Source organism: Pantherophis guttatus, chromosome 1 (assembly GCF_059756535.1).
Source record: "Pantherophis guttatus breed Tessera chromosome 1, ASM5975653v1, whole genome shotgun sequence".
Classification (NCBI taxonomy): domain Eukaryota; kingdom Metazoa; phylum Chordata; class Lepidosauria; order Squamata; family Colubridae; genus Pantherophis; species Pantherophis guttatus.
In genome coordinates, this window is record NC_142063.1 from 63307948 (window position 1) to 63322092 (window position 14145).

Consider the following 14145-nt stretch of genomic DNA (forward strand, 5'->3'; position numbering starts at 1 on the left):
ACCTTAGGAAGGAAGGCAGGGTCCAGCCGCAGAACCACCCTGTTGGGGTGAAAAATACAGAGGTCTTTCCGCACCGATAAAGCCGCCAACTCTGAGATCCGTCGGGCCGACGTGACGGCCACAAGGAAAGCTACCTTACACGATAGGAGACGGAGACTAGTTTCCCTCAAAGGTTCGAAGGGTGCCTTAGTTAAAGCCTGAAGAACCTTAGCGAGTCCCAAGTGGGATAACGGTGAAGAGGCAGCGGTTTCAAATTAACCGCCCCACGCAGAAAGATCTTCATCCTCGGATGGTTAGCGAGGGAGCCCCACTTCCCAAATGTCAAAACAGTGCCTAGCGCAGCCACCTGTCACCGTAGAGTGTTAGTGGAAAGTCCCATGTCCAACCCGTCCTGAAGGAACTCTAGCACCTCCACCACCGATGCTGAAGTCGGGCTCAACTGTCTGGAGGCACACCACCCGGCAAATCTGTTCCATGTTGCCTCATAAATTCGCGTGGTGGAGGGCCGCCTGGCCGCCTGCATAGTCCTGATGACCCTGGTCGGAAAGTTCTCCCGCCTCAAGAGGCCCCGCTCAAACTCCAAGCGGCTAACTGCAGTCTCTGCGGGTCCGGATGCTGAACCGGGCCCTGGCTGAGCGTGACTCTGTCCGGGAGAATCCGCCAGGGTTTGGCGACCGACAGGTCGACCAGGTCGGCGAACCAAGGGCGTCTGGGCCAATGAGGGGCACTAAGACCAGTTCCGCCCCCTCCAGCATCAACTTCCGAATGACGGCCGGGATCAGGGGTAGGGGAGGGAAGGCGTATAGGAGGCCCTTGGGCCATGGGGTCCGCAGAGCGTCCACTCCCGGGGCAGGAAACCGGGAGAAGAAAAGGGGGAGTTGTGTGTTCGCTGGGGAGGCGAAGAGGTCCACTACCGGGTGGCTGAACCGGTCGACTACCTCCGCAAACAAGTTGGGATGGAGCCTCCACTCCGAGGGATCCACAATGGCTCGGCTCAGCCAGTCAGCTTCTACGTTGTCCGTCCTGCGATGTAGTCCGCTGTCAGGGACAAAAGGTGAGTCTCTGCCCAAAGACAGAGGGTCTCCGCCTCTCGCATTAGAGGCCCGGAACGAGTCCCCCCTTGTCTGTTGATATGGGCTTTCGTCGTCGTATTGTCTGTGAGAAGGAGCACATGCTGCTCCCTCACCTGGGGAAGAAAGGACTGAAGAGACAGAGGGGCAGCCCGGAGCTCCAACCAATTGATCTGATGGGATAGATCTTGGCAGGACCAGCGGCCCTGGGCCACCTGAGACCCGCAATGGCCCCCCCCAGCCCATCAGACTGGCATCCGACGTTACTATCACCCTGTGGGGTTCCCTGAAGAAGCACCCCTTCTGGAGGGCCCCTGACATCCACCAGGTCAGAGGTCGTAGGACCCGTGGGGGAACCTGAACCCTCATCTTGGATGAGCTCGTTCCTGCCTTCTGAAAGGGGAGCAAGAACTGTAGTGGTCTCGCATGGAACCTGGCCCAGGGAACTATGTTCATACAAGATATCATTTTTCCCAACAATTGGGATAGCTGGGCTACCTGAACTGTCTGGGACCCTTGAAGAAACTGAATCAGCGCCCTGATACTGTCCTGTCTATCCGGGGACAAGAAGACCTGCCCCGCCAGCGTGTCTATCAGGGCCCCTAGGTGAACTAACCTTGTAGAAGGTACGAGATGACACTTTGCCAGATTCACCGAGAACCCGTGGTCCCTCAATACCTGTATTGTTGTGGCCAAGTCCTGTTCCGCTCGCCGCTGGGAGGACCCTTGTATGAGCAGATCGTCGAGGTAACATTGAATTCTGATGGGAAGAGACCTGAGATACGCCGCCAATGCAGAGAGAATCTTGGTAAACGTCCGGGGGGCGGAGGCCAGCCCGAACGGCAGGGCAAGATATTGGAAGTGACAGCCTGAATAGCAAAACCTCAGGTATTGACGATGCTCCGGGCGAATTGGGATGTGGAGGTAGGCTTCAGTCAAATCTATGGAGGCTAGGAAGTCTCCCTCCCTGATTCCGGCTAAAATGGAATGCAGGGAGTGCATTTTGAACCTCCTGTAGACGATAAACTCGTTGAGGCCCTTCAAATTTAGAATTGCCCTCCACCCCCCCCCCCCCGAGGCCTTTGGGATGACAAATAGGATGGAATAGAACCCGCGCCCCCACTGCCCCCATGGAACCGGCTGAATGGCCCGGATATCCAGCAAATGCTGGATAGCCGATTCCATGAGTTCCCGCCTGAATGGGTCTCCAGAAACGGGGCAGGGGAGGAAACGCCTCGGAGGAGGTGAAAGGAATTTGAGGGAGAGCCCTGCTCTTACTGTCTCCCTCACCCAATTGTCTGTAGTTAGGTCGTCCCAGCGGTCCGCAAACAGGCCGAGCCTGCCCCCAAGAGGGTCCAGTGACGGATAGTCACTTAGATCTCCTGGCCCCTCTGCCACCGGAGCCCCTGAAGGGCTTGTTGGACAACTGTTGGCGACCCCGGGGGAAGGCTGATCTATCTGCCTGATAATTAGGTCTGGAGGAGTGAAAGGGCCGTTGCTGATGGGGAAATCTTGGCCCGGCTCCCCCCTGGCAGAAGGAGGGCCGCCTATAGTAAGGGGATGAACGGAAATCCGTTCGCCTGCTCTGGGATGGGAGGACCTTCCTCTTATCCCTTGTTTCGATAAGTAGGGGATCTAAGGCTTGTCCAAAAAGAAACCCCCCTTCAAAGGGAGCGGAAGCCAACTTCCACTTGTTCTTCCCATCCATTCGCCAATGACCTAGCCAAAGCATACGTCTAGCGGTGACTGACGAAGCCATGGCCTTGGCAGAGAACCTGGCAGCTGCTAAGGTAGCGTCCGCCGTGTATTCAGCTGCAGCTAAAATCTTAGAAAAGTCTTGGTGGGCCCGAACATCATCTGGTGCCAAATGGCCTTGTAGCTGGCGAAGCCATCTGACCGACGCTCTGGTGAGAAAGGATGCTGCCGAAGAAGCTCTTACAGCCCAGGCATCCGCCTGGTGCGCACGACGAAGTGCCGTCTCCTCTCGTCTATCTTCTGCCTTTAAGGCGTCCTCTGCATTAGGTGGTAAAACAGAAGAAGTGAGAGCCGCCACCAGAGCGTCCACCTTTGGAACCTCCAGCAAGGTAAGCATGTCCGCATCCACCGTAAACAACTGGTTGTCCAGCCCTGAGGCCCTGGAGGGTAGAGCTGGGGCCGCCCACTGTCTACAGATCATGTCCAGAAACATTCCCGGAATAGGAATAGTATCTGCCTCCACCACCTGTTCTGTGAAAAGATAATCATCCTGCTCTCCAGTACCCGAGGTACCAGAGAGTGCTGGGTCAGGACCCAATCGAGCAGTGGCCCTGGCCTTAGTCAGAAGTGGCTTCAAAAGAGCAGGATTAAATAAGCCCTTGAAAGCGGGCCTGGGTGGTTGGATCTGATCCCCATCCGAAATCTCTCCCTCCTCCAGATAGTCTTCTGCATAGTCAACTAGTTCAGAAGGGGAAGGGGAGACCTGCCCTTGGTAATCCTCAGAAGGGGCAATATATCCCTGGGACTCCACCTCAGGTCTAAGGGCATACATCTGGGCAAACATCTGTGACTGAAGCTGCATCCCTTCTGCAATGCCCTGCCTAATAGCCTGCTCCACCCAGGACTTCATGGAATTCTGAACATTCAGCTCCCCCACTTCATCCTGGCAAAGGCCAGCTGCAGTGGGGGTATAGGTGGCTTCAGGGCGTTTGGTGGTCCCAGAAGGCCCTGGACGCTGCTGGGGCTCGGCCTGCATCTCTGGAGACCATGCCCTGGACGGCCCAGCCAAGGTGGGAGAATGGACAGTCTGAGGAACAGAATCTTCCACAGTCTGAACTGATAGCTGAAGCGCAGGCACAATGGCTTGAGGAGTGTCAGCAGCCGAAATAATGGCAGCAGCCTTTGCAAATTCTCTGTCCAAGGCACGTTGTCTGACTTGAGCTGTCTTTTCCTCAGCCTTGGAACGCCCAGGGCGAGCTCTAGCCTTGGCCTTAATTTTATTAGCTGCAGCAATGCTTGCAGGTCGTGGCCTAGAGGCCGCCCTGCCCCTATCAGGTGGAGGGGACCAGGAGCCCTCAGCAGAGAAAGATGGTTGCCTGTCAGCATCCCCCATTATGTTAAGTCAGTTGGCAATCACAGGAAACCAAAATCCAAAGACTCTGCAAATAGACAACAAAGGAGAGAAAAATAAACTAAATAAAATTATACTGGCCTTGAAACGAAATACAAAATGGCTCCCGGTTTTCAAAATGGCCGCTCTTCAACTGCCATAGTTTAAATAAAGGCTCTCTTTTATGATCAGAAGCAGTATCAGGTCAGGCCGCCAGGCAAACCCGCAGATAAAAAAAGCGCTGGTCAGAAATCTACACTCTCCTCTGCTTCTCAAGTAAAAATACACCAGCGCTGTGCCCAAAGGTTGCCAGGGGATCACAGCCGCCTGGACAAATTCGTGCCAAAAAATGCGCGGGGACGAAGGCCGCCGCGACTTACAGGCCGCCATTGCCAGCCAGGGTGTAGCGTGGCCCTGCGCCCGGCACACACTCTTCAGCCAAGGCACCTATTTCAACCCACCAGCCAAATCCGGCTGGCACGGCTGCAGCAGAATCAGAAAGGCTCCAAACCGGCAAATAAGGCCAAAAAGCGCTGCTCCGCCTCCCAGCTGACAAGCGGTGATCAAAGGGACGCCGCGGCCCTTCAAAATGGCGCGCGCGGCTCCCGCGGCTGTCTGTGAAGCCTGAGAGGCTTCCGAAGAGTATTTGGAGGGACCTGGGCGAAAGCCAGCTGGCTAGCCCCTCACAGCCGCCCACACGATAGGGGAGATTGAGGGGAGAACAACAGCCACCCCCCCCCACGCTCAATCCAGAAAACCGGAGAGCTCCCCTTTGATCAGTACCTGCAATCAAGCAATGAGGAGAAAGCAGCAGCAATTTCCAAAAGAGAGAAAATAAATAAAAGGAAAAAGAAAGAAATCCAGGGAAAAAAATAGTATCTTTACTGGCTCAAAGCTCAGGAGCTAAAAATTTGCAACCATGAGCTGTGCTGAGCTGAAAAAAACTGGAGAGACGTCACCAGGGAGGCGGATCTTCAGAACTTTTCAGCTCAGGACATAGAGCTAGAGCAAGGAATACCCAGACTGGCACCTCCCATTTCTACACTATGGAGAAGCTGCCTTTGCAGCCTCCAAAAGCTCCGTTGGCAAAGGAGCTGCCCCAACAAGGTGCGTGTGCTCACAACCAGTGAACCTGTTGCTAAAGTTCACCTCTGGAAACAGCTTATTGGGGGTATTCCAGGAGGCCAATCCACTCGCCAATCAGCTGCTCATGCAGAATCAAGCTAATGTGCTGAAGCTGTCCAGGTTGTTTGCTAAGGATGCTAGCCAGATGAATACCGATGGATGCTGGTAGGCAGAGGAAGAATTTTTTTTTCTTATTTTTGTCCCAGGGTTTGCCAGGGTTTTAACCAGGAAGTAATGTTTTTTTTACCTTCTGCGCATGCGCAGAAGGATTTACACATGTGCAGAAGGTGTGCAGGCACATGCGGAGCGAGGTGCACTGCGTGTGCACTACCAAATTAATAAGGAAGGTAAGTAGATTTCACCCTTGATTTTCCTCCAGTATCCAGAGATTTACATATATACAGTATGTGATAGCTTTTTCACAAGCCAGGCAAGCTTCAGGGTCATCTTCATGCTCACAAACTTATATATTTATGTTTTTCATGAAATGATTAATGAATCGCCAGCCACTGCCTCCGAAGGAATATTCTGGAAGCAGAATGAACAAATATGAGTTTATCACCAAAATATCTGATTCCTCTTATCAGAAGAAAGAGTTTAGTGTTGTACTTATGGCATTAGGCTAGAAACTAGGACGCTGTAAGTTCATGTTTCACTTAAGGCATGAAGCCAGCTGGGTGACCTTGGGCTAGTCACTATCAGTCTTAGGAAGAAGGCAATGGCAAATCACTTACAAAAACCTTGCCAAGAAAACTGCAGGAACTAGTCCAGGCAGTCAAGGCACATACAGCATGAACATACACATGCACACCCACACACAGGAAGACAGAGAGAAAAACTTCTTTATGGGAACATCTTTTATCCTTGAAATGATAGCCTCATTTCCCAAAGAGATTCTCCATAACAAGGAATATCTGTTAGTAGGTAGTTAGTAGCAATAGACAGTCAGGGAAACTGACTCCAACATTTTAATTATTTCAGCTATCGTAAGAGAATCTTGAAAGCCAGACTGTTTTGTTTCCTCCCTTTTACACCCCATTGGATTAGGGTAGATCCAGTCTGAGTTTCTTTCTTGTGCTTTCTCCGTTTCTTGGATTTAACATACATTTTTGTTCTGTTCTACAATTCTCTCCTAGGTCATTTCTATGGCTTGCTAAACTAACATTCTGGAAGTGGGAGAAAGCTTTTGCATCTTGTTTACATATTTCTCTGATTTTTAATATCTGCCACCTTAGTTTCAATGGAACAGACTTGATCTGTTAAGAGTTCATTGTACTGAGTATGAACCCCTACCATATACCCAACAAGCAGGTAGTGATATACAATGAAATGGAAAGCAGTTTCTCCCTTACTTTTACCTTTATACTATTCGGCCGAGCTGGTAGCGGTGACGATATGATGTCACCGAACCGGTTCTCTTTGTTCAGGAGCTGGGCCCTCCCGCATTATTCTTACCTTTTATTTGGCCCCACCCCCAATCTATTCGCTGCCTCCCGAGTCCCAGCTGATCAGCTAGAAGGAAAAAAACTGTTTCAACTCTTGCCACGAGGCTTCAAAGGGCCGCCCTACAGCTGATCAATGTTAAAAGGCAGTGTGGTGGTAGACCAGTGCGCTCGAAAAACAAATGGGTAGACCGGTGCCTCCAAAAACAAATGGGTAGACCGGTACAGCTCTACAAGCAGTTAAAAGCCTGGTAAACCAGTATCTCTGCTAAATCCTAAAGAATTGTCACATGACCATCAAACCACGCCCACAAAATAAGCCATGCCCACAGAACCAGTAGTAAAAAAATTTAGAACCCACCCCTGATTCTACTCCCTTGCAAAGCTTTCTGTCCTAGCTCTGGCCATGTCCCAAATGCCTATCTTTTTATAAAGAGGCAAAGAAAACTTCCTTGTTATCTATCCTAAATTTCATAGCAGGAAACATATTTCATTTCAAGAGCAGATTCTTGGAGTTCCAAATGATTAGCGAAAGTAGCACCTACTGTTGACAACCTAAAACTCAAAACTAAAACATTCATCATCACTTGTCAGTATGATCTATGTTTGGAGATTATGGAAACTAATTCAAAAATATTTCGGGGATCCAGAATAATATAAAACTCTTTATCATGCTGTCTTCCAGCAGCGTGACCATGTAATACATTCTGAAATGTATTCTTGTAACTTGACAACAGATTATTTCAGAGCCAGATAGATTCAATGTTTGTTTCCAGGATTACATTGAGAATGGTTGCCTTCTATGTGCTATTGAATTACTTATTTGTCTTCAAATAGCATTTTGTAATAGCATGGAATTAAAACTATTATATAATACTGTTATTGTACAAAAGTTGGTTATGAACTTTTGCGTAATGTTTTAGTGTGCTGTTAAAAGAAAATCTAATATAGCAAGTAAGACTTTGTAATATTAAAGTATTTCCCTGGTAATCTGATCTTTTTCTTTCTAGGATTCCCCAGAATTTGATTTATTGTTTGAAAATGCTTTTGACCAATGGGTGGCGAGTACAGCCTCTGAGAAATGTACATTCTTTCAAATTCTCCATCATACTTGTCAACGGTATCTTACAGACAAAAAGCCAGAATTTATTAATTGCCAGTCTAAAGCTATTGGAGGTAAGTGCTACATGTTTAAATTCCTAAGGGCAGGGGTGAAATGCTCCCAGTTCGGACCAGCTCGGGCAAGTAGGTAGCGATGGTGGCGGGCAGTTTGGAGAACCGGTAGCAAAAATCCCTGCCCCCGCCCCCCACATCCAGCTGATCATCAGAGGCTTTTTTTCTTTTAAATGCCTCTGATGAACCAAGCTCTGACGATCCAAGCTCTGATGATCCCAGCTGAGTTGCCTGATCGTCAGGGTTTTTTAAAAACCCTCTGACGATCAGGCAACTCAGCTGGGATCGTCAGAGCCTTTTGAAAGCATTTTTTTTATATGGTTTTACATGTAAAAAATGGTTTTAAAAGTAAAAAAAAAAATTGGCCACACCCACCCAGTCACATTACCCCACCACCACCAAGCCACGCCCACAGAATCGGTAGTAACAAATTTTAGATTTCACCACTGCCTAAGGGTTTTTGTTTTAGGACATTTCATCAATTATAAATTGAATCTATTTATATTTATTTATAGTTTATTTAAAATCTAGACCAGGTTGGTCTAGTGGTTAAGGCAGTAGGCTGGAAAGTGGAAGTCCATGAGTTCTAATCCTGCCATAGCCATGAAAGCCAGCAGGGTGACTTTGGGCCAGTCACTCTCAGCTCAGCTCAGCTCACCAGGTTGTTGTTGGGAGAAAATAGGAGGACAAAAGTGTGTCATATACAGTATGTTTGCAACCTTGAATTATTTTGAAAAATAATTAAGGCAGGATACAAATAAATAAATAAATAAATAAATAAATAAATAAATAAATACATATATACATACATACATACATACATACATACATACATACATACATACATACATCTACTATTTTTTAAAATTCATCTGGGCTTATTGGTAATATATAAGATTAACTTTGATCCTAATAAAAAGTATTAAAACATTCTTCTAGGCTTTGAAGTGAGATTTATAGACATTCTAATTATTTAACTAAAGCATCATTTAATAAAGCTAGGAGAAGATTTTCCTACATAATCATTTCCTGCCGGGTTTTAATCTATTTTGCTTCACTGCATAAGTATATTCCCCATTGAACATGTGTCACTTTTTAATTCCTTTCTCTATTGTTTTAATTGTTTCCCATTTAGCAATAATTGATTTTACAAGTCTTGCTAAAAGAGAAATTTCTAAACTAGACTGGGAGTTGTTGGACAATAATCACTTCTCTTAATGCACTATTTTATTGTACTAAAACATTTTTTCTTTCTGAATCAGCATCATTGGTATCAGCAGATCTTGCAAATGTTAATGTGCATTAGATCTTTTAAGATAACAAAATTCTTATATGTGGCCCACTCAGGGTTTGTGATTTCTAGGAAGAAATCCTGCAATTATATTTGTTAGGTCTTCAATTACATTAAGTCTTGAGGGCACAATTTTAGAGCTGGTATAAAGTGTGTAGCTTGTATACTGCGGCAACAAATTTGCTGCTTCAAATTCTTTATTCATGGTCACTTGATCTCTATAGAGAAGAGGTCTTGCTCCATAATTTAAAATTGCTTTGAAATCCTGTAATTTAGAACCAGCTTAAGTTCAGAAATTGGCAAATGCTCTGGTGCACTACTTCTCCCTGTAGGTCTAAGTGAAGTAAAGTCTATGTTGGTATTTCAGCAGCAAGAACTAAAATGCCTGACTGAATAATGTTTTATGGTAGCAATACTTTTGAAATAATTAAAGCTTCCATTTTTATCCCCCAAACCCATTAATTGGAGTATCAAAGGGATAATAGATTGATTCCGTACTTATTGCCTATTATTAATATTCATTGTGTGTGCTTGCTGTACTTTTTTCTTTCTGTAGAACTTCTTAATGTCAAAGGGAAAGAAGGAGACTGATGATGACATACTGTAGAGACATAGTCTTTTGTATGTTCCCTTAGTTTCTCTTGGCTCTGACAATGCACTAGATTATAGTAGTCCTCAGCTAAAGGCCATTCATTTAATGACCACTCGAAAGATGTGCTGAAAAAAGTGACTTACAGAGTTACAATTTATAACAAGTTTCAACCATTTCACCAAACCTTGGTATCAGATGATTGTAATTTGGGAGCTGAGCAGTTGGCTTCCTTTTACAATGGTCCTGAGGCCACATGATTCCTATTTGTGACCTTTCCAGCCAGATTCCAATAAGCAAAGCCAATTGGGGAAGCTGGATTTGCTTAATGATGATGTGATTCGCTTAACAACAATGGTAGAAATGATCAACAAATTGGATCTGGTCATGTGATGACTTGCTTAATGACCACATTGCTCAGCAACCAAAATTACAGTCCCAGTTGTGGTCATAAGTCGAAGACTACCTGTAGAATCTATAAATGAAAAGCCTACTACCTGTAGAATCTATAAATGAAAAGCATTCATGTTGGAGCTTCAAGATGTGTTGTAGTGATTAAGATGTTATTCTGGCAGTAGGAGATTTATAGGGTTCACCCTCAGTCATAGAAGCTCACTAGGAGACCTGGGTCAGATGGTCTCTCAGGTGAAGCTACTACAGAAGGCTGTGGTTATGAAGACAAATAAAACAGAGGCTATTATTATGAAGAAAAATATGAGGCTATATGCTAGCTTGAGCCTGTGAATGAAAGGCAAGATAGCTCTTAACATTGTTATTTTGGAATTAAATATTTTATAGTGTTTCATTTTCATTTTTATCGTATTATTGGAATACATAATTCCCATTGAAAGATATTGTATGTCCAATTTCTGAAGGACAGAGTGACTTTACGTGAAAAAGAGTGATCTGTCTGTGGAAATTCTCAATCATCCAGATCATGGTTGTCCTAAAGGTGATTTTTCAAAAAAGCAACTGGTCTTTCTTGTTGTTGTTGTTTTCCTTTGGAAAAAAAAAAAAGCTTCACCCTTCTTCAGTTCTAACTGAGCAGTTCTAACAGATCTAATTAGTTAGGACTGAAGAAGTTTTTTTGGATGAGAAACAAAATCCTTTCAAAGAAAATAACCAAGAAAGTCCAGTTGCCTTTTGGGAACAGCACCTTTGGGACAAAAGAATGATGTGATGAAGAGATTTTTACACTTTATCAGATCACTGAGAAATTGGTGTAGGTAAGAAAATTAGTTGTACATTGGTTGGTTGAGAGGATATTTTTGATTAAATGAATAAGTCTGAACCATAGAATATCAAATATGGATTTGGAAACCAGGTTGCTAAAACTTATAAGAACAGTGAATGAATACTGTAAAACACATATAAGAATTAACAGAATGTGAATAATTCAGCCTTCAGCACAAAATTAAACAAGGATATGTGTTGTTCAAGATATTTACAGACCAATGTTTCTAGTGTTGTTAGAGGTATGATTATATGTACTTTAAGATGTGCCATGTCTTGTTTAAAAACTCAGATGATAAATACAGCAGACCTTGGATTGATCTTATTTCATATTTTTTTTTGTACTTTCCATAATATTTTTCTCCAAAAGGGAATATCACAATGTGCATGCATTCAATATTGTCTAAGTTCTCAAATAGTAATCATTGCCATAAAAGATCAGAATTACCTCAATATCTAATACGCAACAGCAGTTTGTCGCTTCACAGATGTTTAGCTGTCATATAAAAGTCAAAATGCTAAATCTTCCACCTACACTATTCAGGATTAAAGAGGGAGCTAAAAATATAAATGGGAAAGAGATTGATTGTTGATTGATTGATTGATTGATTGACTTTTGAATGTCTTTTGAAATTTGGATCCTGTTAAAGAAATACACATTGACATATTTTTGAAGAACAGATGCTATTATATATGTACAGATTTGATATTTTGTGTAATTTGCACCATGGTAGATTGCAGTCTGATAGAATATTAAGAACTAATTTATAATCTTACAGCTCAATTTGCTATGCATTACATTGAGGGGAGATAATTCATCATATTTTAATGGTTTAGTGGGAAGTTGACAACATATATTTATTAGCCATAACTCCAGGCACCCAACAATATTCATTTATCTAAACAACAACAAAAAAAGGATCACTGAAAAAAATCTTACACTGAACCTATCTTCAGGTCCATCTCTTACAGCCTTTCAAAATCTATGCCTTCCTGATGTATTGGGATTGTGACATATAAGATTCACACTGTGAAATAGATTATAGGAGTAGTATTTTTTAATACATGTGGTTGAGATAAAATATTGTGTGTCAGAGATCAAGGGACATGAGAGCAGTATTCCACGGAGATTACCACAAAGAGGAAGAGGTCAATTTATTTCCAAAACACCTGAGGGCAGGACAAGAAGCAATGGATGGAAACTAATCAAGGAGAGAAGCAACTTGGAATTAAGGAGAAACTTCCTAACAGTGAGGACAATTAACCAGTGGAACAGCTTGCCTTCAGACATTGTGGGGTGCTTCATCGCTGGAAGGTTTTAAGAAGAGCCTGGACAGCCACTTGTCTGAAATAATATAGGATCTCCTGGTTGAACAGGGGCTGGACTAGAAGACATCCAAGATCCCTTCCAGCTCGATTCTGATTCTGATTCAGTCCTTTTCAATTGGAATGCTCATTTGAGAGTTACGTTATTTCAACATAATCTTTTCTCTGACTGTTGCAAATATAAAGAGAGAAATGTATATACAAGCAGTTATCAACTTATAACGACAATTGGGTCCAGAAATTTTATCGCTACGCAAGGTGGCTCTTAAGTGAGTTGCACTTGATTTTACAGCATTTTTGCCATGGCTGTTAAACACATCACTGCAGTTGTTAAATGACTTTCTCTGTCATTAAGCTTCACCCATTGTCTTTGCTTGTCAGAAGTCAGCAGGGAAGGTGACAAATGTCAATCACATGGCCCCTGGATGCCGCAACCATCATAACTACGTACCATTTGCCAAGCACACAAATTTTGATCACATGATTATGAGAATGCTGCAGTGGTCAAAAGTGTGAGGACTGGTCATAAACCACTTTTTTCAGTGCCATTGTAATTTTGAGTGGTCACTAAAACAATGGTTCTAAGTCAAGGGCTACCTGTAAGATGAGGATTACCTCTCTGGACTTTTGAAGAAAGGGAAGTATACAGGTGGCCCTCGACTTATGACCACAATTGAGCCCAACATTTCTTTTGTAAGTCAGATGGTTGTTAAGTGAATTTTGCTCTATTTTACGACCTCTCTTGCCACAGTTGTTAAGCGAATCACTGCAGTTGTGAAATCGGTAACACTGTTGTTAAGTGAATCTGGTTTCCCCATTGACTTTGCTTGACAGAAGATACTCACATGATCCTGGGATAATTCTGAGTCAGTTGCCAAGTGCCTGAATTTGGATCACGTGACCCTGGGGATGCTGCAATGGTTGTAAATGTGAAAAATGGTCATAAGCAAGGATGAAATGCTATTGGTTCGCACCACTTCGGGCGAACCAGTAGTAAAAAAATGCTACCGGTTCATCCGATCTGGTATTTCCGATGATCAGCTGTGCCGTGCGATTTATATTCTCTAGAAAGCAGGAAATCCTGCGCACAAAGCGTGCATTTGGCGCACACTGCATGCATGTGTGCAGCATGCATTTGGTGTGCACTGTGCATGCATCCACAGTGTGCGTTAGATGTGCACCGCGCATGCACACACAGTGAACCAGTGGCAAACATTAGAGGATTTCACCACTGGTCATAAGTCATTTTTTCCAGTGCTGTTCTAACTTTGAATGGTCACTGAATGAACTGTTGTAAACCAAGGATTACCTATACAGACATAGATACATACAGTTAATGTCTGTGCAGCTTACTATTTTAAAATTCAGAAGAAGAGGTCAAATTCTTTTTGATGAACTTATCCAGTGGTAGAAACTTGGAAAAGAACCAATACACAGCCATTGATTTCCTTAGTGTCTTCAGTGAAGCTATAATATTTCAGCCACATGCAGATGTTATGACTGACGCGGTAAATCATTTGATAAACTGAAGTGCTATATAAATACCCAATAGAATGACCATTAAACAGATGGAGCACTGCATGTTGAGAAGCCAAGACATCTCTCCTGATTCCAAGGACATAGGGGTCCACTTCTAATTCTTTGCCATTCAAAGCAAAGTGATCATGGATCAGGGAACAAAAGAGCAAAATCGATACTGTTTTTCAATCAGGGTAGAGCAGCATTTTTATAATGCTTAACACCAAACCTCAGCATGAATGAAGATGTTTCTCAGCTTGAAATGCATTAGAAAATATGAATAGGTAAAGGTA

The 14145-nt window shown here is 44.1% G+C and overlaps 1 protein-coding gene across 2 annotated transcripts in view; it reads left to right on the forward strand.

The window, feature by feature from the left end:
* STXBP6 (syntaxin binding protein 6) overlaps positions 1-14145 on the forward strand; it is a 92428-nt gene that overhangs the window by 55633 nt on the left and 22650 nt on the right. For both annotated transcript variants that reach the window (XM_034417942.2, XM_060687452.2), the window contains one exon: positions 7733-7898. In XM_034417942.2, the coding sequence (XP_034273833.1) occupies positions 7733-7898 (166 nt within the window). The remainder of the gene's footprint in view (positions 1-7732; positions 7899-14145) is intronic.